We start from the raw sequence: 25,055 nt of genomic DNA on the forward strand, positions 1-25,055 counted from the left end.
TTTGGCTGTTTCCAAAGATGATTATTCACTTAGATGCAAAACAATTTTTAAAAGGAAAAACATGTATTAATTCTAGCACCCAGAGATTATGATTGTAAACTGTTTATGAACTTCTGACAGAGAGAGTGTCTTACAAAGGCTCATTAATTAAAGGTAAAGGTCAAGATCAAGGTCAAGGTCAAGGTCCCTAACCCATGGATGCACTGGAGATGGTGAAGTCATTTAAAGTTAGCACCTAGAGAAAGACATTCTGTTCACAGGGGGGACACCCTTGAGGGAGATTTTGGGACATGACCTTTCCTCCTCCTCTCTTTCTGAATCCAGTCATGAAGCAACTGGCTATTTCTGCTGTGTTCCCAACCATGATGTGCTGCCTCAATACAGGCCCAAAGCAAAGGATCTCCATGATCGTGGATTCAAATCTTTTTTTTTTATTCAAATCTTCAAAACTGTAAGTCAAAACAATTGTTTCCTCTTTTTAAGTCAATTATTTTGGGTATTTTTTTTTACAATATTGAGAAGCTAACACATCACCTAAAGATATATAATGAACTCAAGAGAATTATTCCTTTCTAGTTTGACTTTAGTGTTTGCATATTATTTTTGGTTGCATTTTATATTTCCCAATTGTAGATATTTTGGGATGCTTCAATTTTCAATGTTATTAACAGTGCTAGAATTTGATTGTCTTCTTGACATATATTTTACCTACAGAGGTTTAGTTTAAAGGTCTGAAGAAATCAGAAGCTTTGGATACAAACTTATACCTTATATTCAAAGTGAGGTAATTGGTATTTATGATTTTTAAAATGTGTTGACAAATTCATGTAATCACGTACAGCAGTTTTTTTCATCCATATTATCAGGACAGTCTGGAAATCCATCACAAATCACTGAGTGCTTCAAGCATTGTTTATTAGATGGGCATTCCCAAAGATCTCTCTCTTTGCAGCCTACAGACAGAAGAAGAAGTTATTTGCAATAGATATGGTTGAAGACAATGGTGAATTTGATCAAGCAATATCGAAAAATTATAGCAAAGGCCTCATTTCATTTTTCATAAAAAATTCTGACACCCACGGATATCACGAATACTGCAATCTTCAAAGTAGAAATAGTCAATAATCTCTATCTTATGTTATAAATAACACAGTTCCCCTAAAAGAAGATCAAAATCAACATATGGGATAGGATAAAAATGAAAAAGCAACTATACATTAGCATTTATCTTTAACTGTTCTTTTTGCTTTCTGAGTCAATGTGCCAACACATAAGACTTATGTGATGAGTTAGAATGAATTATGCTTTTAGGCAAATATGCCAAAACCTAAAGATCAAAATGCATATGATCTTTAAATGTGATTTCAGTCTATAAATTTAGAGGCCATCTGGATGTTTAGCATAAGAGGCTCCTTTTATGCTAAATACCTACACAACTCATCTAAGAATCAGGTGGGAAACCCATCACTTTTGGTCAAAGAGCTAAAGTTGGAATTAGTATGAGAAAGGAAGACAGTTTGGACAAGATCATGACTGAGAGTCTGTATGCCGAACTGTAAGCTGCTTATGTAATAGTAAACAATTTGAAAGACTTAACCAGAAGTTCCTATGTCTGCCAAAGCATTCCAAGGGCCAAAGGCATTCTAGTCACTCTCATCAGAGCTAGTCTCAGCCACCTGCTAGCTTAGGAAGGAAGAGACTGCCTGGCATTAATCTCTGAGCGCCCTTTACTCTCCTGTCTAGCCAACACTTAATAGTCCTCCATGGATGAGTATTTTACATGGAACTTCCTTTCATATAAGAACAGAAAGATCATTACTTCAAGGTGAAAGCATTGCAAAGCAGTGATCACATAAGCACCTCTTTTAAAATGTTATTTCTCTTCTGATCCAGTACAGATGATTCAGAGAAATTTTGTAGATGATTAACTCTGGTTTCTTGGAATCCATTATGAGAAAAAAAATATGCTTATTTCAAAACTGTCATTCAAAACAGTTATCAAAATAATTTACCAACACAGAAATTTGTACTTACCTAAAATTAGATTTAGAGAATATTTTACCACCCAAAGACACTAGAGGAAGAGTCCTCTACAAGACACTCATCTGGAGTGACCTTAGACACAGAAACATCTACTGCAGGAACCCATGGATATGATCCTTAGCGGTCTGAGCTGGCAGAGACTGCAGACCTCACTGGCAAGGTCCTGACAATGATGCCATCTGGATATTTGAGACAGAGCCTGCTAACTGCCCTGTGTAACCCAGTTCCTGCTGAATGGCATAGTCTGCTTACTCCACCAGAGAGCAAAAGAAATCAAAAAAGAAGGCTTACCATCCCACAGTGCCTACCCAGTTCCAAGCCTGCCACACTCCTATCGCAGAATGCACAACTTGCTAGCAGAGAGTGAAAAAAAAAACAGTGCAAGTCTTTCTGACTACATACATGGCAACCTTCCTCACAGTATGAAGAACTTGGATGTTTGCAATGAGCTGATGAAAGACCACAAAAATCAATCTTTGAATGTGAAGCTATCTAAGCTGCATCCCCATGAATAACAATGATAATATATGAGAACATTTGTTATCTACTACATATCTACACTTTAGATATTAATTTTCATGCTTACCATAAAATAAAAATGTCAGTATTATGATCATCACTTTAGAAGTGAGAAAACTAAAGATTAAAAAAAATCAAATAACTTGCTGAAAATTACAGCCCGTTAGCCACAGGTCCAGATGGGATCTAGGTATGAGTCTTCAGCAAAATGGGAACATAACACACACACAGGCAGGAGGGAGGGAAGCACAGCGTTAGAGTCAGACAACAGGACTGCAGCCCTGGCTGCAAATTTCACTAGTTGGTGACTTTGGGTCAGTTACTCAATTTATCTCAATTTCAGTCGTTGTTTTGTTTTGTTTTGTTTTGTACCAGGAATCAAACTCAGGACCTTGCACTTGCCAGGCAGGCACTTGTGCCACTGAGTAATATCCCTGGCCCAATCTCAGTTTTGATATTTCTAAGATAGTAATAATAATGTTGTTATAAATATTAATTAATTCTACCAACATTCATTTACCCTTTTGTACATTTTTAAAAATTTTGTATAGCCTAATATCTTCTTTGGTGCAGTGATACTGAACATAAATGAGTTAGTATGAAAAGGACAGTACATTAGTCACGAGGAAGATACTGTTCTTTTTTGAGAAAATCTCTCTCTCTCTCTCTCTCTCTCTCTCTCTCTCTCTCCCTATTTCCCTCCTGCTCCCCTTCCCTCTCCCTCTCTTTCTCTGCAAAGTGACATTTTTGGTACATATATTTTAAATATGTTTTCTAAAAACAAAAGAGTATGATTCCATTTAAACAGGTATGAATGAGGTGGTATTTTTTGCAGCTGTAGGTTAGGAAACTAAATATCTGTTGATGTTGGAATAGCCACCACCACAGCCCAGAGAAAACTATAAAGCCCAGTGTGTGTGTTGGGGGGGGATACTGCTCAAGTGACCAACTTATCCTGCTTACCTGCAGCTTTCCTAGTTTGAGCACTAACTGTCCCTGTCAGTACTAGGAACTAAGTACCCCTGTCACTAAGAACCCCTGTCAGTACTAGGCAAACTGGAATACTTGCTTACTTTAAGTGGGCTAAGTATTCTGCTGGGTTCTTTGCTTACAGTGTCTCTCATTTTCACAAAAATCTATGAAATAGGTTTCCCTGTCAAAGGTGGGTCCCATCTGAACTTGAGGACCTTGTTTCTCTACAAAAATAGCTATCTTAAATCATCAGGACATCACTTCGAAGCAGATATTCTAAAAGAATCACTTACTTAATCATGCAACTATAAAGGAAGTAGGTGTGCTTTTACTCTTAATTCAATTGGAAGAAACAAAAAATATCTCACCCTTCAGGCTGGAGAAGCTCAAAACCAAGAAGGAGACAAGATGAGTCTGGGTCCTTGAATAGGCAGAGGCTTGAATGGTCAGGACCCAGCCATCCTGGACTGATGTGTGCCCCAGGACATGGCTGTGGATGTGACCTCAGAACAGATCACAGGAGTTGTAGCAATGGAGCTCAGGTCTACGAAGCAGACACCCTTCTGGTAGGTGACATACCATGCAGAGGACTTTGCCCCAGCACTCACCCTGAGGACCTGACTCCCCAGTGAGACCAGCAGTACCAGCACAGGTCCCACAGTTTCCATCGCTGGCTACAAAGGCTCTACACCTTTTTCAGTCCCTGACACCCTGTTAAAGATGCCATCCTCATGTTTTTTAAAACACGGGTGCTCTGGGAAAGAAGCAATACCAGGAAATGGAAAAGGCTGGGGACCCCCCTCAAAAGCTGAAATCCTGGAGACAGGAACATCTACCCAAACAAGCACTATCTCCAGAACCTTTAAAACACCATCCCGATTACATTGGTTTATAAGAGGGAGGACCTCACTCATTGGACATTAGATGCCAGCCCAGTCCCCACTGCCTGAATCAGCTGTTGGAAATAAGACAAAGCCAGACAGGGCTTCATTCCCTAAGGAAGATCATGGACTTTCCTATCTCCATGGGTACATGTTATTGTCTTTGGTAAATGTGGAATATCATAAGCATTCTGAGCTGTGGAAGATGGAGAGGAGGGTTCTTTTTATCTTATGGGTGATACTTAGAGAAGTTAACTGATTGGCCAAAAGCCATGCAGCCTTTAATTCCTACGTCAGAATTTAAATCCAATTCTAATTCTACACAACATGTAAGACAGAAAAATAATTAATCAAGTGGCAAAATAGGAAAGGGAAGTAGAATGCTTTTCCCCTAACACAGAAACATTAAAAGCTACTGAGTGATCAGAGAGTCATCCTAGAAACACATTTGGAGGTAGGCCACATGTGTGGACAGTTTAAAGTATTCTTCCGTTAGCCCCACAGCAAAGACTAGTCTCTTTCCACAAGCAAAGAGATGTGAAGGTACAATGATTGTCTATTTGGGATGACAAGAAAGCCCTTTTGCGTGAAAAGTTATGCAAATGATGCTAAAGAATCCAAAAGGTTAGAAAAAGCCCTTTGAAAAACTTTTGAAATCAAGCTGCAAAACCCACACATATGACAGTCAGAGCTTTGAATACATCCTATGGGGATTTTGATTCCAAGGAACGGTTCAGGTTTTATTTAAAGATTTTATTTTATTTGAGCCTAAGAAGAAACCAAAGATAACTGACAATGATCTTTAATTTGAAGACCCTCTGCAGTTTGCAAACTCCATCTGGGGTTTACCCTTTTACTTAGCACAGTAAGCAATTAGTAATTATGATGCTGTGTTCATGAAATGAAAGATTTTATTTGGACAGAAGATATAAAGAATTTATTTCATCTATGTTCTCACTTAGCTGTAGCACTGAGAAGACTCACTGCTTACACCAGAGCCCCGGACCCCATCTGCCCTAGTGACCGAGGACATCAAGCCTCACAAGAGCTCCTGTCCACCTTCTACCCTCCAACCCAGTGTGACACAGAGCTCGGACACATAGATCCATTGCCATTCTCCTCAGCCCGCCTGCTCTGAGGTCAATCCTGTTCATTTCTTTGCCCAAATCCTTGCCTTCCTCTCCGTTGTTATGAGTGCTTGGGAAAGCAACAGTGTGTTAACAATGAATGCATTTTGTCCTGTTGCTCCAGGTTTTACCGATAGCTCCATTTATAGTATTTTTTATTAGTACATGTTCTTAGTATATGATTTTTATATTCCCTGTGAGGAGTGCTACATGTGCATAACACTCCTTAATTCCCTTTTCATCTCTTTTCCCTCCCTTTCCTCCCACTCCTTTCCTCTCTTGATCTCCTTCCCTTCCCACCTGAGAAAGAGCTCTCTCCCCACCTCCTGCTGTCTTACAATTTTCTGTTTATTTATATTTCGAGTTTCTCATATAAGAGAAAACGTGATATTTAAGCTTCTGTGTCCGATTTACTTCACTTAACATTATGCTCTCAAGGTGCGCCAACTGTTAGGTTACAAATCAATTCTGCAGGGATCCATTTGGTTTACATACTTCTTTCAAACACTTTTTGAAAATTCTAATACCATAACCTTTTCGACTCTTGTTTACATTCACACTTACACAGTCAAAGCAATTTCAGTGACAAACATTTAAGAGCACTTAAGAACAATATTATTCATTGCTAAGCTAATACACATATTTTTAAAGGGCATTTATAAGGTAAGTGCTTTAACAACCATGTTTTCCAGCTAAAGGGACAAGGAGTAAAATTAATTTCTAGGATATAGATTATTTATAACTGAATTAAGTACTGTCTTGGGAGCTAAATCAAATAACACCACTAGATGGTGGAGGGAGCTGCAGATTTCTGACAGTGAATAGTCAATCTTCACATTATTCAGTAAGGCCCAAGCACTTAAGTACCCTCAACAACACCATGGATAAAATAGACTACAAGGTTTAAACTTTGAGTGCCACCCAGCTTCATGGTACAGCTGTTTACATTGCCAGATAGCACTGTATGCCTCTGCACACAGGAAAACAGACAAAAAGGAAGACAGGAACTGAATGAATACTAATCACCCTCCATTGGGCCTCTGCCAACTGACTTCTGTGTTTAACTCTGTGTGGTGTTTATTCCCAGGACACCAGTGGTCCCACCACACTGGACCACTTTCACCAAAGGTAAAAGTGTACAAAATTTCTGTCCTAAGTCACTTCAGGAAACCCAAGGAGAAGAACCTTATAAATTTACACTCTTGGAACACCTGACTTTTCTCCAAATGTACGAATTTCTTACCTATTTTTAAATTTTTAAAGAGCTCTCAATAGTGCTGTCAATATTTTGAACGTTTAGTACCTATTCCACAATTTGTTTTATAATCTTGGTGTTGCTTCAAAAATGTGATTAAAATATTGATTGAAACTCATTCTTTAACAAGAACACTGATGTTTTAAGGCCATTTGAACTCTACACTATGCTATATTATAGAATTCTGAATGTTTTTGTATAACATATTCTAGAATGCAGACCTCTCACTCTTGGAAAAGAATTTTTCTTAAACTAAGCTTTTGGATTTCTCAGCTATTTAGTCTTCTCTTGAAAATTTAGATCTAGCCACCCCAACAGAATATCAAGCAACCTCTTTGAACCATCAAAGATAATTCATTTTAAATTAAATCTCAAAATTCCTACCAAAGTCAGTGTTAACTGAACAAATCTCAGACATTTTCAATAAACCACTTATATAAACAATATGCAATGAATCCTGATATATTTCTAAGGAAAAATCACAAACAAGAAAATAATAGTACATTTACACAACACTCTACATTCCTCCAAAGCAAAATTACCCCTGGTCATTGTGCCATCATTCTGACAGCTGTAATTTTCCAAAAGATGCACTTGTCCATATTTATAGTAGTTGATAGAATTTCAGTTGATTGCTTATGACATTTTGTCTAGACTAGAAGGGCAATGTCTACTACAGAAATTTCATTTTGGAGAGTAATGCAATATTTCATACCTCAAAGGCCAAAGGAAAGAAATGATCCCAAAAGATATATTGCTTTATGTTTTCTCAATGAAAAAAAAAGTGTCAGTTTTATTTTGGGGCATGACAAGTGAAATAAGCATAATGAAGCTAATCTTCAGATAGCCTTTCAATCACTTTTTTAATAAACAGAATACTGTTTATTAAAAAAAGCATCGCCCATTATTAATTCCTTGGCACATCCTGAGCTTGCAAGAACCAAGGTTTATAGGGAAATAAAAAGGAATTAGCTCCACTTAAATTACCACTGGCATTTTTGGCCTTTCCGTTGGTGATTTTGGAGCTCAGGGGCAGAAATGTCAAGAAGAGCTTCATCCTTTGTGACAAAAACAAAATAAGAGAAGGCATGGAAATGAATCTCAATTAAATTTGAACACTGGAGCCTGAACTCTGTCTTCATGTATCTAGATACCCACTTGACAGCACAAGAATCACATGCAAGGGCACTATTATTCTGCTTCATAATTTAGTAATAATAACGATTCCTTACATTAAGGACTGTTTCCTCCTTTTACTGAGTGTTTGTACACTGTTGTGCTTTGTGTATGGATGTCCCCTCAAAGCTTCATGCAGTCATAGGGATAGGCCTTTCAAAGATGGCTGAATCAAGAGTTTGTGATTGGTTCACTGTCTAGTGCAGGGATTGGAGTTATGAGTGCAGCACCCACCCCGGGGCAGGTAGCTTTCATACAATATAAAGGAGGGAAAGCAGATTGTTCCCTTTTGATTCCTTTTTCTCTTGTTGCTTTGCTGTTTCATGCCACCTTGAAGTGTTGCCCTGGTGCCATGCCACCCTGCTTTGGAGCCAGCTGGTTATGGACTGAAACCTCTACAGACTATGAGCTAAATAAATCTCTCCTTTACTTAATTTTAGGTGTTGGGTATTTTGTTTCAGCAATGAGCAAAAAGTAACCAAGACACACAGATTATAAAAAGAAATATAAAATTTAGGGGAAGTCACACCAGTTAACAGGAAAAATACATATCAGACCGTGTCTTATGCCTTGATATTTAAGAAGAGAATGCATTAGCATTCAATCCCTGTTAGAAATTGCAACTACAAGAGCTGCATACTTTCAACAATATACAGTTCCTTTTCCTAAGCACACATACGTACCACAGTTTTCTTCATCGCTGTCATCATCACAATCAGCCTGACCATCACATCTTCTGAAAGCCAGAACACATCCTCCTGAGTGGCACTTGAAGTGACTAGGTGAACATTCTGTTAAAAACAACACTACTCTCAATAGAAGAAACTCTGAAAACTAAGCTAATTTTATGTGTTTACTTGTGAGATGGTGTTGCATAGCTATTTCTGAAAATAGGATAGTCTTCCCAAAGGTGAAGACATTGAAGTATACGAGGGTTTCGTCTGTCTACTCCTCAATCAGCATCATTCTCCTTCCTGCTGGGCACCAACTGCAGATTAGCAGTAACGTTATTTATCCTTTTAAATAGAGCATCCTGTAATGGCCAGAGCCTAAATTACCTTATAGCACCAATGTTCCTGACCACTAAATTTCCCTCAGTATCAAAATCATCTCCATGTCTTAGTATTTCCAGTTGGTGAATAGGTCTCCAATTCCATTAATAATCCTACACTATGAGGGCCTCCAAATGCTCTGCACTTGAATGAACTAAGGCTTGATGTTCACTATTACTTTCAAGACTCCTTGTCTATTGGTAGCAATCAGCTCTGTAAGTACCATTCAGAACTGATAAACAGCTCAAATATTATACTTGTCTCTGAGTTCATTTTTACCTCTTAAAAAGTCTTCATTTAAAAAAAAATGATGACAATGTCTAACATATGGATGCCAAAGTCTTCAATGTAATCAAGTCCATACATTCACTCACTGATGCAGGCTGACTGGCTGCCAATGGAAAACAATAATACACCCAAAAGTGAAAGACTTGCATGCTCACCCACATTAGATACCCACTGTAAGGAGTGAAAAATTAACCTTCTACATCTTCATCAGGCATTAGGCAGGTTTGATTGTCTGAATTTTCCTCTGGAAATTGACTGCAATCTGTATCTTCAGGCCACTGTAGACCCACAATCCCAAGAACAGACTCACAGCGTTCTTTAGAATGCTCACACAGTGCTCTAAAAGAAAAGGGGAGACAGGTGTCAGAAGTAAAATAACCTCACCTGAGAAGTACATTAGAAATGTATTTGAGTTTGATTCTGTCAATGAAGGTCACAGACTTCATTCTCTGTAGCTATGGAGGGTATATACAAATATATAGACATGCACACATACATAATAGTTATTTAGGGAAGCAAAGTGAGTCATGTCTCTACAAAGAAAATATATTCCAGCAAAAATAAATTTCACTGCAGAAAAAAATAGAGATATTTCCAGGACACCAATTTCCTTCTCCACCTTGGCCTTTTTAAAATTCTTTCTTCCATCTTCCAAGAAGACACACTCACCAACCTTTTGTTCCAAACAGCAAAATCTACAGTCATTTCTGTAGCCTGCCACCAAGGACCATGGGTTCACACCACACTCCCATACTCAGAGATCTCTCCCTCTGATAAACAAGTGCCGCCCTAGCTTCCCTAAGGTGTTGCCTCTCTTTTTGGCCAATATTGCTAAAAAGGCCAGCAGTTCTCCCACATCCTTGTATGCTGAGATCAAGTTAGTTACAGTGAAGTTTTTTTTATATGTATTTTTAAGGAAAAGACACAAACATCATGGTAGGTGCTTTCATGGATGTTATTTCATTTGTGCCCAGAATATATTTACTTCGAGGTATAGATCTGACTTAAAGATTTTTTACTTCCTATGGGAAAAAATGTTTTGTTGCAATATATTACTAAGAAGTGTAAATACATAGAAAAAGTAAACATAACCAAAATAATCTCTTTTTTTCTGTGGTGAAATTTATTTTTGCTGGAATGTATTTTCTTTGTAGAGATATTACTCAATTTGCTTCCCTAAATACCTATTATGTATGTGTGCATGTCTATATATTTGTATATCCTCCACAGCTACAGATCATGTGTCTGTGACCTTCAAGGACAGAATCAAACCCAAATACATTCTTAACATACTTCTCAGGCAAATTTATTTTCTTTCATATACATTTTCACTTCTCAAAGATTTTACTCCTCTAAACTACAAGCTCAATCCAAATATCCCAAATATGAAAGTGCACCAAAATCCAAATTGAAATACATTAGATTTTCTGTTTACAGAGTTTAGAAATACTCAACCAATAAATTCTATGCAACTATTCTGAAAAAGTTCAAAATCTGAAACATTTCCAAAACCAATAATGTTTCATAAAGGATATCTGATCTGTATAGCTAATTTCAACTACTTTTTTTTTTTGTCTTTTTAGATAAAACAGGATAAATCTTCCAGGAAGATCAGCTCTAGCCTTGACAGAAACTGGTAGGGAAGGGTTGGAAGTCAAGTTAGGAAGATACAGAGAAATTCTGCTTATGTCTGGTAAGGCAAAGCATAACCAACTTACCCTCGAAATCCAGGGTGAAGATGAAGCCATGGCATTCCCATATTCAGTTTGTAAAAAGTTCAGTAGTGTTCAAAACGATCTCATATACTAAATAATTTTGTTGCAGATATATAACTATTCCATATATTTCAATTGTCTGTTATTTTAATATATTTATATGGAAGACTATGAAGTGGCTAACTTTACCCGTTCTGATTTTTTCTATGAAATAGAAAAAAATAACAATACGCATCACAATTTCAGGGCCACAGTCCTTATCAGAACCTGTGTGTGCTCAGCCACAGCCAGCAGTTTGGATGGTACACACGGCGCTCAAAAGGTTATGATGAGCCTGAGACAGCAAAGTGGCTTAGCACATGGTACAGGACTGATTTTTCTCAGGCATATAACTTGAAAATTAAATGTCAGAATTAATAAATAGACTTGGAAAAACAACTGTGCGCTGTTTCATAAGCTTACTAGCATATTATTCTTGCCATAATATAAAGTTTTATAAAATTCATATTGACAGCCCCTGAAGATTAAAAATACATAGGTAAAGCTAAGAAACAAAATCAAAGTACCAAAACAATTTCACTCAAACACTGAGTGAACAACATCTCAGAATAACCTGATCTTAGTCATTTAAATATGAAATTTAAACCCTGAAATTATGAATTATATCTGGACATAAAGTTACAGTTACAGCCATGCTGCATTATATATATATATATATATATATATATATATATATATGAAAAGGAAATAAAATATGAAAATTTTTAAGTATTAGTAAAAGTAACTATTTAATATTACTTGACTTTAGTTAGCAAAAAGAGGGTGATATTTACAAGTAACCTTTCAACATGAAATTGGTAGATGTTCTATAATTGATTGTTTAAAAAGCATTTAGCAGAAATTCTTAGAATTCTTGGGCAAGCCAACCTTAAGTTTCACTCTCTCCATCTTGCATGATTGTTCAGTTCCACAAGTCACTTTATGTTTTATTCTTTCCTGCCCTGACTCATACATGCCCCTCATTTGTCATCCATTTGATATTCAGCATTTAATTTATTATTTTCCCATCTGTCCACTATATTGACATTATTGCTTTTTCTGAAAGCAGTAAGCGACTTCTAATCCCAACATGTGGTTTCTGTAGCTGCCACTCATGTCTACCAAGCACATCTGCGTAGTTGCCCTGGACTAAAAGCAGCACCCAGGGCAGAAAGCACCCGTGTGCATTTATTCACCCTGTACGTGCGAATTCTTTGACTATGACCTCTAACACATGGCACAGACCAGCAAACTGCCACCAAGCAGCTGTGTTCCTGTGCTATCATTATAGGGCTTAGCATCCATCAGAAATACTTTACATGGATGTACTTGTGTTTACTCTCACAACAGCCCAGTCCAATAACCACCACCATAGAATTTCACTAGGTAAAGCAGCTGAGGCTGAGAGACACGGAGCAATCTGACTTAAGACTCTTAGCAACTGGAGAAGATCCAGGACTTAAAATCAGAGAGCAGACCCCAGAGCAGCACTCTTGACCCCTAAGATGTTACTCATAGCCCAACCCCAAGCCAGACAGGCAGAAAACTACATCAAATGCTGCTGGAGAAAGTGGTATGCGGACCCCTTCTTTGTTAAGTCAGGTTTTAAAACATGCTTCTTGAACCACCAAATGAAAGGCCTGTGATTGTACCCGATTGCCGATCATCCAACTGTTTGTAACTTCCTTGTTTGGTACCCAGACAATAAATACTGACATATGCATTTTACAATACCTACTTCTTTGCTTTTTGAAAATATCATTTGTGAAATTGAGCCCCTTAGCAACATTTATTTTCTCTAAACTCAGCTTCATTTCCTTGGTTCTCTCAGAGATAAAATTGGGGGGCTTGCTGAAGACCCTATCATATTACCTGCAAGGAGGGATGCGCTGGCTTGTAGTCACATCACACTTTGGGACCAAAATGGTACAAGCAAAGAACATGAGGTATTTGTAACAGTTGGTCGGAACAAGTGCGGGAAAAAGAGAGGATTCCCAGCTGATGGATGCTTCCTTTTGAGTCCTGTGGCCAAGGTAATTGGGATACTTTGTATGGTTGTAGGGCAGGTTCATGCAGAGTTCCAGTGTTATTGGTTCACACTGACCTAACAAAAGACACACACAAACATTTCTTTTCTATTTTAAATTTCACTTGTAAAAACAACTTCTTTAAACTTTACAAACTGAAAGTCTATTTCATTCTTTAGAGTAGCTAAGACTAGGATGCAAGTGATATATGACATTTTCTGTGGACATCAAAAAATAAAAACGTTGGTTAGTGAAGTGTGGTGGTGAACTAAGACTTATTTCTGTATATCTGGCTGCCAATCAGTGCTCAGTACAGATGCATTAGAAAGTCTCATTTTTTGCCTTGAGTCTGCTTATCTAAAAGTAATTCTCTCTCATCACGTCTTTGATACAACGGCATTCATCTTCTTCATCTGAATTATTACTTAGAAAATAAAATAGGTGCCATAATCTACACTACCACTCAAAAACACCAAAGAATTTGATTAAATAGGCAGTTGGAGAATTTCCATCGTATGCTTTATTGTTGAGCAGTGGCTTTACATATATGGATACAACTTTTCAGGACAAATGGAAGCTGAGATCCGTTCAATACTGTTTTCCCATGAGGATAAAAGCTGGATACTTTGGCTTGGAATCTACGTCGCTCTTCAATCGCAGCCTAACTTGCCGACATAGGACTTTGCCCTCGACAGATCGTTGCTACAATGGATTCTGATCCCCTGCAACACCTAAACAGTATGAACTGCATGTCTGGAGGGGCTTTGTTGCTCCTGTTACTCCTCTTCTTTTCTTGATATACTTGCAATCACCCCCTGAAACGGGGCCACCTTCTAGTCTCTTCTTCCCCACCACGCTAACCCCTCCTTGACTCAGAGGACTGGGCCCAGCACCACTCCCAGGAAGATTTTCTGGCCAACTGTTCCTCCTACTCCTACTTGCAGAGTGAGTCTTTTTAGGGTGCCACGACTTCTTTCGCATGCTCCTGCCACACCCTTGAAGTACTCTACAGTGCTCTGTACTTATATCTTGTCCTCCTTTACATGACTCTGAGATTTTTGAGAAGTGAGAATTTATCTCAATCTCAGTGTTTGCACAGTGCCAGGATAGAGGAAGAAAATGGGATTGAAAATGTGTCACAAATGGTCCTAGGACCTGCAAAGCAAAAACAATGAAAAGCAATGCCCCTGGCATTGAGCACTTCCACAATCTAGACAGGGGAAAAAATCATGTACTGGTAGCCATGAGAATAATATACATAGCTAGAACAGAGTTTGTCATGCACTAAATGTTCGTGTCTGTCTCACCCCCAGATTCACATGTGGAAACTTTGGGCCCCAGAGTATGGTATGCAAAGGTAACACCTTTGAGATGTTATTAGTTTAGATGAGACCCCGGTGGGGATGGAACATTCAATATGAGAAAGGTGTTCTTATAAAAAAGAAAAAAAGGAACAGGAAGAGACTAGAGCACTTGCTTTTTCCACTGTGTGAAGATAGAGCAAGACAGTATCTGCCTACAAACTAGGAAGAGGATCCACACCCCAGACCAAATGAGAAAGTACCTTGATCTTGACCTTCCAGCCTCCAGAATTGCCAGACACAAATGCTTGTTGTTTAAGCTACCCAAACTAACATATTTTCCTATCGCAACCTCAACTCATTCAGACAGTGGTATTGAGCCAAATATTAGGGACCTCGAGGCACAAGGGCAACCAAAAGACCAACAAGAGGAACCTTCAAAGATAAACAGATTTGGGCAGGTTTAGGGGATGCAGTGGAGAGGTTCTCAGTCCCTTTCAGGTTCACTGTGGCATCCACATTCCCTGAACTGAGAAAGGTAATCAAGTAAGCATCTTGGTAAAATTAGACCAAGCAGACTAAAGATCCCATGTCCTATTATTTGAATCAAATAAAAGTATTTGATTAAGAAATGTTATATGTTCAAACAAATTACTAATTTAAGGGCTGGGGTGAAATATTACAATAGCACTGATACTGCTTCATAAAGAATTCAAGGGCTTCACAGACAGTAAATTTATAAGGAACTTGACACTGGCCAGATTAAAAATGAAATGGACAAGCTATAAGGTCCTCTCCATTTCCTAGGGCAGATATGACTCTGGGAAGTTGCCATCATCATGAGGATGAGTCAAGGGTGGAGAGAAGAGGAGATGGAAGAGGATCGATGCTGACCGTTCATCGTTTCCCATGATTCATGAAGAGGAGAGTTGTGGACTCCCAAAGTTCATATATTGAGATCTTAACTGCCAATGTGATGCTATTTGGAGAAAACTGGGAACATAATTAGGTCATGAGGTCAGAGCCTTCATGAATGGGATTAGTGTCCTCAATGCAAACTCAGAGAACCCTCTTGCCTTCTTCCTACCATATGAGGACAAAAAGAGAAACTGAGCAAGCAGGCAGGCTGGACGTGGTGATCTATGCATGTAATCCCAACTACTCAAGGTCTGAGGCAGGAGGACTGCAAGTTCATGGCCAGCCTGGGCAACTTAGCAAGACTTGGTATCATAATAAAGATAGAAAAGCCTGGGAATGTAGCTCACTAATGGAATGTCCCTGGGTTTAATCCTAGAACAGGGGAAAAAAAGCAGAATTTGACTGTCTACAACCCTCGAGAGGGTCCTTGCCAAAAACCCGTGGTGCTGGACCTCCAGCCTCTAAAACTGTGAGAAATAAATTAGCATTTATTTAGTTATTGATAAGCCACCTAGTCTACAATGATTTCTTATATCAGCCAGAATTCAGACAAAAAGCAACATTTATGCAGTTTGTTTTTATATTTTAAAAAATACATGGCATTTGTAAGAATAAAAACATGAAAAACAGAAACAAATAGTTCATTAGGTCCTCGCTCCTTTCTCTCATCTGGTCTCAAGACAAAAAACAGGGTTGAAATCCTCATGTCTTTCCTTGTTCACATTTATACACACAACCATTCACAGACTTGGACAGATCTGTGCTCACCTTTGCCAAAGCGGCATCATGCTAGTTCCATTCCTCTTCACCTTGCTTTAGGTGCTTCATTATTTATCATGACCACCTTACAAGCCACAGATGCAACTCAAACCCTTCATCTTTTCCCCTACTAGAGCAACAGTTTAAAAAAAATATAGAGTAGTTTTTGTTCTGTCTGTCCCCTCTTACACATCTTCCTGTTTTCTATTAACCACTCCAAAGCGCTTTAACTTTATACTGTTACATTTTGCTAGATGATTCATATAATATATCATATGGAAAATTTTTCTTCCTTTTAAAATGTGAAAAGTATATCACTTTTGATTTGTGGTAAGATGTAAGTTTTAAGTGTTTCAGAGCCAAGGGAGATAAAGGGGGTAAGTAATGACCTTATATTATTCTGGAAATATTTATCAAATGTGGTGAGGCTGATTAGATGTTGTGTTTAATTTCTTTCTAGAGCAGTTTTTAAAGATTGCTGGGCAAGTTAAACTGTCGAGATGCTGTACCAATCAGTGTAGGTGCTGTGATTTATATCCATGAACTGTTTTATGTTACTGCTCATGCATAAGTCTGATTTGCAAAAGCCACTAGAGGGCGATCGCATCACAAATGCAAAGATGCTTAAATAGCACAGAGCTAGATTTCCAGAGCAGGCTCAGTGCAGGACCTGGAAGAGTCCTGAGCACAGACAAAGTTTAATAAATATCCTTAAAAAAAAAATAAATCTAATGGCATGTCAGTGGACTTTCACCACAATCTGAAAGAAGACTTACTGAATTCAACCTAAAGATGAGATTGTTAGCTAAACAATGTTGCATCCTTATCGTGGTGAAATGCTACAAAGTCACCAGACATCATGCAGTCAATGGTGGTTGTTTACCTGAAAATGTCATTTTTCAACACCTGCTTACACCTGTACTAGTCAAAGGTTTGTCTTTGTCTCAACCTTTAAGCGTCCCTTCGTCTTTATTATTTCTAATTGTTTGATGAGTTATGATAAGGTGAGCATCCATATACTACCACTCAGGTCCAGAAACTCAGATTCGGCAGAAGTCCAGGAACTCCATGTGTCTGGTCTTATCTCCATCTTGTCCTCTGTCCCCAGAGTAGCTAATGGTTTTCACAGTGATCACTTCCTTGCTTTTCTATACGGAGACTGTGTTCTACTCCTTGGTACCGCAGCTTACATTGGTCTATTTTTTCAAATTTGTCTTGTCTTTTCATTTTTTCAAATTTGTCATATCTTTTAAGTCTTTCAAAATCTCTGGATTTCCCCTCTATGTGCTTTTCTTTCAGTTTCACTACTGAAAAACTTGGAGACTTGCCCCATAGAGCATCCCCGAGTTTGGATTCCTCTGATCTCTGGCTCCTGGGAAGGCTGAGCATCGTGGCCACCCATCCTCGGGCTGAATCCACTGAGGCCGACTGCAGCCGACCATGGCCAGTCTTCCATCCGAAGCCCCGTTGCCTGTGAGTCTAACCCCTTTATGGGGCTTCAGCAGCTGCCGATGTTCCACACCGTGAACCTCTCATTCACTGTGTCATCAGATAATAAATTCAATCCACTCATTTCTCTTTCACTCTTGGTTGGGAAGGCTTTTCAAAGACATTGTTCTTCCCATATACTATTTCCTCCACAGAACCAAAGCTCTTAACCGTTAAATTGCTTGGTTTCTTTACCATGTTCTTATGCTATTTGATTCTTCCAACCAGAGCTTAAAAGAAGGGTAGGGAATTATATATCAATAAGAAAATGCTCAACACAAAGCTGTTCCTTTTTTTTTCTTCCTCCATCCTCATCAGAGACATAGAACACGGAGACCTCAAATACCTCAGCAGACACCGGAAGTAAATGTGGATAACACTAGGAGAAATCTGGGAGCACATCTGAGCACATGACAGGTACACTGGCTTTGCAGAGCCATGGCGAACACGTGGGCATGCACAGAGAAGGGGAGAGGCATGCCCGGGAGTCACTCTTCCCGCAGGTTCTCCTGGCAGCCCAGGATCCACACGAGACGAAATGACTGAGCAGCACCCCCAGCTCCTACTCACCCGCTAAGGCAAGGCTATGTTTGCATGCTGCCTCCCAACAGGGCACAGAGATGTTTGTGAGGGGGGCTGTGACTAGAATAGGTAATGATATACTGATGGGCTTAAAGCATCCGCATTCTATCAAGGAACAACTTTTCAGCAGCCTTAGTTACCCCTTCTAGTCACAGGCCAGCTTCACAGACACACACGTGTGCCGTGTGCCCAGTGCCTTCAAGCATTAGAATCCAAGCAATGCTCCCGAAACTGTCGCCCCATTTGCCAGAATATCTGCTTCTTCAAAACTCATTTTCCGAGGGCATTATGCAAAAGGTACCACTATTCACTTACACCTCAGAAGCTAAGTAAGAATAATTTATGATCTCGGTGCACATTTTCAGATGATCAATTGCATCCTCAAGGGTATGACACATTTTGTGACAGTTGATGCGACTTCTCCAGCTTTACAGAGAACCAAACACACATCCCCCTTCCCAAAGCTCCTTGAAATAACATCCCACCTTTCAATCAGAGCCTAGGCCTCTACAGTTTTTCATAACAGAAGAACTGAGAGACGAAAGCCTAACTGACACCAGTGGCTGCAACCGAGAAATAGTTCAAATAGTTGCTGTCTGTATGGACAGAGCCTCACAGGATTATATAAGATGCACAAGGAAGCTGGTGAATGGTGAGGGCTAGGGAAACAGCATGTTTAAAGAACATTAAAAGATAAACAAGCAGAAAGATTACAATATGTCCTCCACCTTGAAAGCTACCTCCAGTAAGCTGGAAGCATCTGTCTCTCCTTCACCATGAAAGAGTTCCGTGCTCATCGGATGCCTGCAACTTCACACACACCCTATAAATGTTGCTCGACTGTACAAGCCAGAATCGCCTTCCTACCCTTTCTACAACGTCTTCTCTGGACAGGTGCCAACATATTTTTTAAATTTTTAGATCTGGAAGTATTTAAAATATAAAGTAGGGTAACACACCCAATGACTCCTTGCCTTGCTCACCACAGACACAGGCTGACATGTTTCCTTCTCCTCTTCTGAGTCCATCAGTAAGTGCCATTCACATCAAGCAACCCCCAAAATTAATGAGAAACACATGCATTATATAACTGTTAGTACTCAAAATGATCCGTCTCAAAGTACAGATAAAATAAAGAAATAATTCTGTAAAAAGTTCCAGGGAAAACTGAGAGATGAGCAAAATGAAACAGAGAAAACACTGGACCAAATATATACTACACACATGTGCACACATGCGTGTGACTATATGTATACATAGATGATGTATATTGAAGTCCATTTATAGGGAATAAAATGACGATGCAAATATGTCTTCTTAATGGCCAGGCTGATACCTACTTTATTTTCCTAGATTGCTGTGGTTTGTCAGTTTGAAATGCATGTTGAAATTTGATCTCCATTTTAAAGTTAGGAAACTTTGCATGCAGTGAGAAGCTTAACTAGACTGTGATGTCAGAAGCAGTGTCTTGGGGTGTGATTGGGATTAGACGGTATCACCAGGGTGAGACCCCAGGATTGAATATTGGTGGCCTTTTAGAAGAAGAGAGAACTCTGTGCCTCTCCCTGTGATGCCCCGAATAACATCTGTTCTCCGCCAGCCAGAAGGCTGTTGCCAGAGGCAGCCCCTCGGCCTTGGGCTAGAGCTATCAGACCAAAAGTAAACCTCTTTTTGTACTTTACCTGATACATAGCATTATTAGTTCATAAAAATGGGCTAACATGTGGGAAAATTGCCCCCACAGATAAGAAAAGCAGATGGCTGGGTATTGTGCTTCCAGGCAGTCATCAAGGTCTAAAATAAAACTCAACCAGCCTCACCATAGAATTGGCTGCCAGCCTCAAGTCTCTTTATTAACCCACTTGTTTCACCCTGAGACTCCCTGACACCCAGTGGATCACACAAAAACTGCAGTAAACCCTGGGTCCAGAACTCATCGGCCCTTCAGCCTTCAATTTGCAACAGCCTGGCTGAGAGGATGTGTGCTCAGAAGTGAGTCCCAGGCATCCTTGTTGGTGTGGTCCCATAATCTAATAAGCACTTTCGGGGACTGACACAGGGGGATCATGAGTTTGAGTCTGGCTTGGGTAATTTAGTGATTTAGCAAGATCCTGTATCAAAATAAAAATAAAAGTGGACTGGGGATGTGACTCAACGCAAAGGCCATGGGTTCAGTCCCCAGTGCTGAAAAAATGAAAGAAAGAATTAATAAATGACTAGATCTCTGCCCTCAATGTGATGCTCCTTCTAAATTTCTAGTACTAAGCTGAAGAAGAAGCAAATATTTCATTAGCAAAAGTAGGGGAAAGTAGGTATAATATGAAAACAGAATCCAGAAGTAAGAAATCCTTTCTAGAAATCATCGACTGGAGATTTTCCGACTGCTTTTAAACTTCTCATGAGAGTCTATTCACAGTTTCTTCATTTCTGCCTGTTTTGTTTTCCCCAAATAATTCTTCCTCCCGAAAACCAATTTAGAGAAAACCACCTGCTTACACCATTTGGGGCTATTACACTGTCACTGCAACAAATTAATGCAATGCTTCCAAAACCATTCTAGGTCCACAAAGTTCCCAGAGAGGTGAGAACAAATGTATTAAAAGAACAGGCCATTACAGTTTTATGTGGCTGTTCAACGAACTTCCTATTTGCCTCATAGATAAAGTTTCCATTTTTAAAGCTGTGCTTTTGAAAGGAAGAAAGATAACATCTGGCTGCGGACAGAGCCAGGCAAATAATATATAGGAGCTGCTGTTGAGTTGAAAGTGATGGTAATGATATTAAGCAATGTGGATTTATAGTCCACTCACAATGACACATTTGTTTCTAGTTTAAGTTAATTAAGACCATTTTGCTTCTTTTCTGCTACCACATGTAACCTTTTAAAAACAGAAAGGCAAACAGACCAATTTTTTGGAGAGACTCCAGACATCAGTAGTTTAACGTCAACGTGAAAGGAAACATTGTGATGGCGTCTGTCAGCTATTGTACTTACTACAGTTATTCAGACCGTTGTCTGGGTCACACAGGGAGCTACCCCCACATGAATCGAGGCAGGAGCTGAAGAGGCATCTTTGGTCTCCTTCTTGACACGGAGTCTGAGCTGCAGAGGGGGAAAAGCACAGTGGCTTTCATCATCTGCAGATTTCTTGCACTCGATCTAAAGTAGCATCTTGATCTAAAGGATCAAGAACGTCTGGGCGATCTGAAGAATGACACAGCTTTAATTTTCTTCCACTTTCTCCAAAATTATGAAACACATGTGCGACAGGTAATTTCTAGATTCATATTCCTGGCAACTGAATGTAACCCAGTTATTGGCAAAAGGATTTTATAGGAATAAAGATAATAAGAGACAACCTACACTAAAACAAATAAACAAAAAAACAAGAAACAGGTGGTTGTTACCATCAATGCAAACAAAAGTAGTGCTTTATCTTTACATGGGCTGCTCTGCTTGATTACAAAATAAAATTCAAGTGATTTGAGGTAGAAAAAGCAATATAAAGATCTTGACTTTCTCAGTATTAAATAGCATTATTTGAAAACCTCATTTGCTCCCTACTCTAGTTTTCCCTGTAAGAAACATGCTGTCCCTAGTAATAAACAAGTCATCATCACCACTGCAATAAAAAGATTGCCCATGGTAAAGTCTGTGCAGCTGCTGTCTGTATTGTCAGTATGTCCTTGGGAAATGTCATCAGTCTAGGCTGATGGCCTGAGAACTGGGTCTCTTGTTTCCAAATGAATGACAGCAGTAACGTCAGCCTTGGCTCTAATGACTTTTCCTTAAGGTATGTAGAGAGGAAACTGCTTTTCCCATTGATTTCCTGGTCATTTGTGGATTAAGTGGATGAAGTAATAAATTACTACCCATTCACTTTCTACCTCTCGCTCATTATGGTCAGTTGCCTTCGGACACGTCATCTGGATTCTAGACAATCCTGCAAGGCAAGGCACTTTTTAATATAAATAGTTGTTTGTTCAAATGTAATCCTTCTTATCTGTAATTCTAAGGTATGTTTATTTACTGGAATCCTTCTCCTTTGCACGTCCACTAGCATGCAATGTTCTGCATTACTATCTTGCATATAGAAACTATTTTTATAAGCCAGTAAGGTTAAACCTTTATCTCAAGGCAGGGCGAGCAAGCTGCATCCATTTAAATTCTTAAGGAAGTTGTAAGACATCACGCATTCCTTACTTCAGTAAATATTAAGTGCCTGCTGTGTAACCATTGCTTCACTGAAGAAACAAAAAGCAGCTGCTGCAGACAAGGGGAGTAGTGGGACCTTTCCCAGAGGAGTTTTCCAGACAGGTGGGGTAAGTTGCAGTGAAAGGGAAAGATGGGTTTTCCAACAGAAAGCAACACAGAAAAAGACCTGGGATAGGAAAGTGCATGGTTAAGCGCACTGGGGTTTTCAGCATCAAGAAAAGTGAGGGAGACCTGACACAGCCAGAGCCTGCAGGGTTTTAAAGGCCTGAATGTTCTGCAGAACCCAAAGCCTTGTGACCAGAGGTTCCTGCTTGCTTCCTGAGGCATCCAGCAGAACAAACGGGCAACTCCTGATGAGGTCCTCATGTGGACCATGCTCTCCCTCATCCTGGGCATCCTGAGACACTATGGCCTTCCCCACCGCAGGGCTTTTGGTCAAGCAGTGCCCTGTGTCTGAAATGCTTTGCCGAACCCCTGTGTTTCTGAATTCTGAGTTCCCGGACCTCTTCTTCAGAATGCTTTCCAGGGCACGCACAGCATCACAGTACCCTGGAGCATCCTTTGCAGCCTACTTCACCTCTTCATAGATATCGGCCTGTGTGGTGTTTGTAATGTGCCAGGAGCCTGAGACTCCGTCACCTATTCACCTGGCCACTGAATTCCTAGTAGACGCACTCCACACTTGCAACGAGACACACATTTTAAAACTGAAACTACTAGAGTAAATAATTTAAAGAGGCCTAAGATAGTGGCACTTGTACATAATTTCAGCACTCTGGGAAGCTGATTCAGGAGACTTGCACGTTCAAGCCCAGCCTGGGCAACTTAATGACTTAGGAGGACCCTGCCTCAAAATTAAAGAGTTGGGCAAGGGGCCAGAGATACAGCACATGGCACAGCACCTGTCTAGTAAGTGCAAGGTTGTAAGTCTGATTTCTGGTAACAAAAAAAAACAAAACAACTGGGCATTCTGGGCATATTGCTCAGTGCAAAGGTCTTGTGTTCAATCTCCAGCACTGCAAAATAATAATAATAATAATAATAATAATAATATAAAGATACTAATATTTTTCTTTTTCTAGCCATTTTATAATATGACTTTCTTGCATTTCACACATGTAAGGAAATAATCTATAGATTCTGCCATTTCATCATGAGCAATCTAAAACTATTTCAGATCACATAGGATTACATAGAAAGAATTGAATTACATAGAAAAAAATAATTTGATCTAAAGGGAAGTGTTTGGTTGATATGCTCACCTTAACTCATGTCTAGTGAAAGATATCCTTTTGAATTCTAAAATTGGTAAAACAAAGCTCTCTTTATATATTATCTCTATGTAACTTTATTTAAAAGCTCTCCTTTTAGATTTTGGATGCCTTTTCTATTAAGCCATTATAATGATAAATATTCCTTATGATGAAATTAATTTATCTTCTAGTGAGACCAGACTCATATAGCTGACTATGGAGAAGTGCAAGGTAATCAATGATGTGCAATATTCACTAAGTTCTTACCAAGCATCAAAGCTGCAGAATAATTATTATTCTGTGTTTACAGCTATTGAAAACTGGAAAAATTTGTGTAAAGCCAACCAGAGAGCAAACAGTAGAGCAGGCTTGAGACTAGGCACAATAGTACAGTGGTTGTACCAGGCTGTACCAGTAAAGCGGCTGTACTTACAAACCAGTGTTGGGATTTCTAAATTTGGGGATATTCCAACTAGCTGGACATCGAGATGCTTCCAAAAGCTAGAGTTAAAAATTCTAGTCAGCCTAGAATGTTCTCTTCTGACACAGTCACATTTTTAAAAAAGATTGCATATTTTATTTTTTCTACAATGTGGAATACTACATAGAAAGATTAAGAAAATTAAAAATTTTTATTCTTTTTTAATAATAATATAATATAAACTTATTTGATTTGTTTTTCATATTAAATTTCACGCATGGATATCACACTCTTCTTAAAATGTGTTTAAGTTCAGGGCTTGGTAAGGGGAGAGACATTAAACTGAGTCTTTGAACCTGCTTACGCTTTAGGAAGCTGATACATTTAATTTCGCAAGCCGGTTTCGTCTAATTGCAATCTAATTTCATTTCATTGGATGCTAGGCTCTAAAGCATCTGCATGGCTTTCCCCAGAAAACAGTGAACTGACCCTGAGCTCCCCAGGGCGTGTGCAGCTAGCACATTCTATGTACCCTTAGGAACAGCTTCTGGGTGGCTGGGGCTAGGCGCACACTGCATTGGGCCATCTGAAATTATGCATGTGGGACTCCGTAACTTTCAAAGGTTTTGCTTGGTTTCTTAAAAAAAAAAACCCTCCCTAGAAAGGGCCTGGGGGGGGGGGCACTCACGGGCGCTGCAGTTCCGCTCATCGCTGGCGTCCCTGCAGTCCTCGTCACCATCGCACTGGAACGCGCTGGGGATGCACTGTCCGTTCCCGCACTCCACCAGACCTTGGCTGTGACAGGCTAGGAAAGGCCAGAGGGAGATTCGCTCTGTTTATTCATTCTTCTTCCATCCTGCAGTTCACATAAATCGTCCCTACTTACCAGGCATCCCCGAGACATGAAGCTTTCCGCATACACAAATGGATACATCATTATTTTTCATAACTTCAACACTTTCTGGAATGGAAAATTTTCTTTCTAAAATATTTCTTCCTTATGGAAGACTGTGTACTAAAAAT

The 25,055-nt window shown here is 39.3% G+C and overlaps 1 protein-coding gene across 2 annotated transcripts in view; it reads right to left on the reverse strand.

The window, feature by feature from the left end:
- Positions 1-25,055, reverse strand: part of Corin (corin, serine peptidase) — a 266,984-nt gene that overhangs the window by 43,589 nt on the left and 198,340 nt on the right. For both annotated transcript variants that reach the window (XM_063240622.1, XM_013154236.2), the window contains 6 exons: positions 24,721-24,837; positions 21,138-21,245; positions 12,940-13,171; positions 9,507-9,652; positions 8,657-8,764; positions 840-953 (listed from right to left, as the gene is read on the reverse strand). In XM_063240622.1, the coding sequence (XP_063096692.1) occupies positions 840-953; positions 8,657-8,764; positions 9,507-9,652; positions 12,940-13,171; positions 21,138-21,245; positions 24,721-24,837 (825 nt within the window). The remainder of the gene's footprint in view (positions 1-839; positions 954-8,656; positions 8,765-9,506; positions 9,653-12,939; positions 13,172-21,137; positions 21,246-24,720; positions 24,838-25,055) is intronic.

The sequence above is a fragment of the Cavia porcellus genome, unplaced genomic scaffold (assembly GCF_034190915.1).
Source record: "Cavia porcellus strain 051 isolate PalLab524CR breed Dunkin Hartley unplaced genomic scaffold, mCavPor4.1 scaffold_30, whole genome shotgun sequence".
Classification (NCBI taxonomy): domain Eukaryota; kingdom Metazoa; phylum Chordata; class Mammalia; order Rodentia; family Caviidae; genus Cavia; species Cavia porcellus.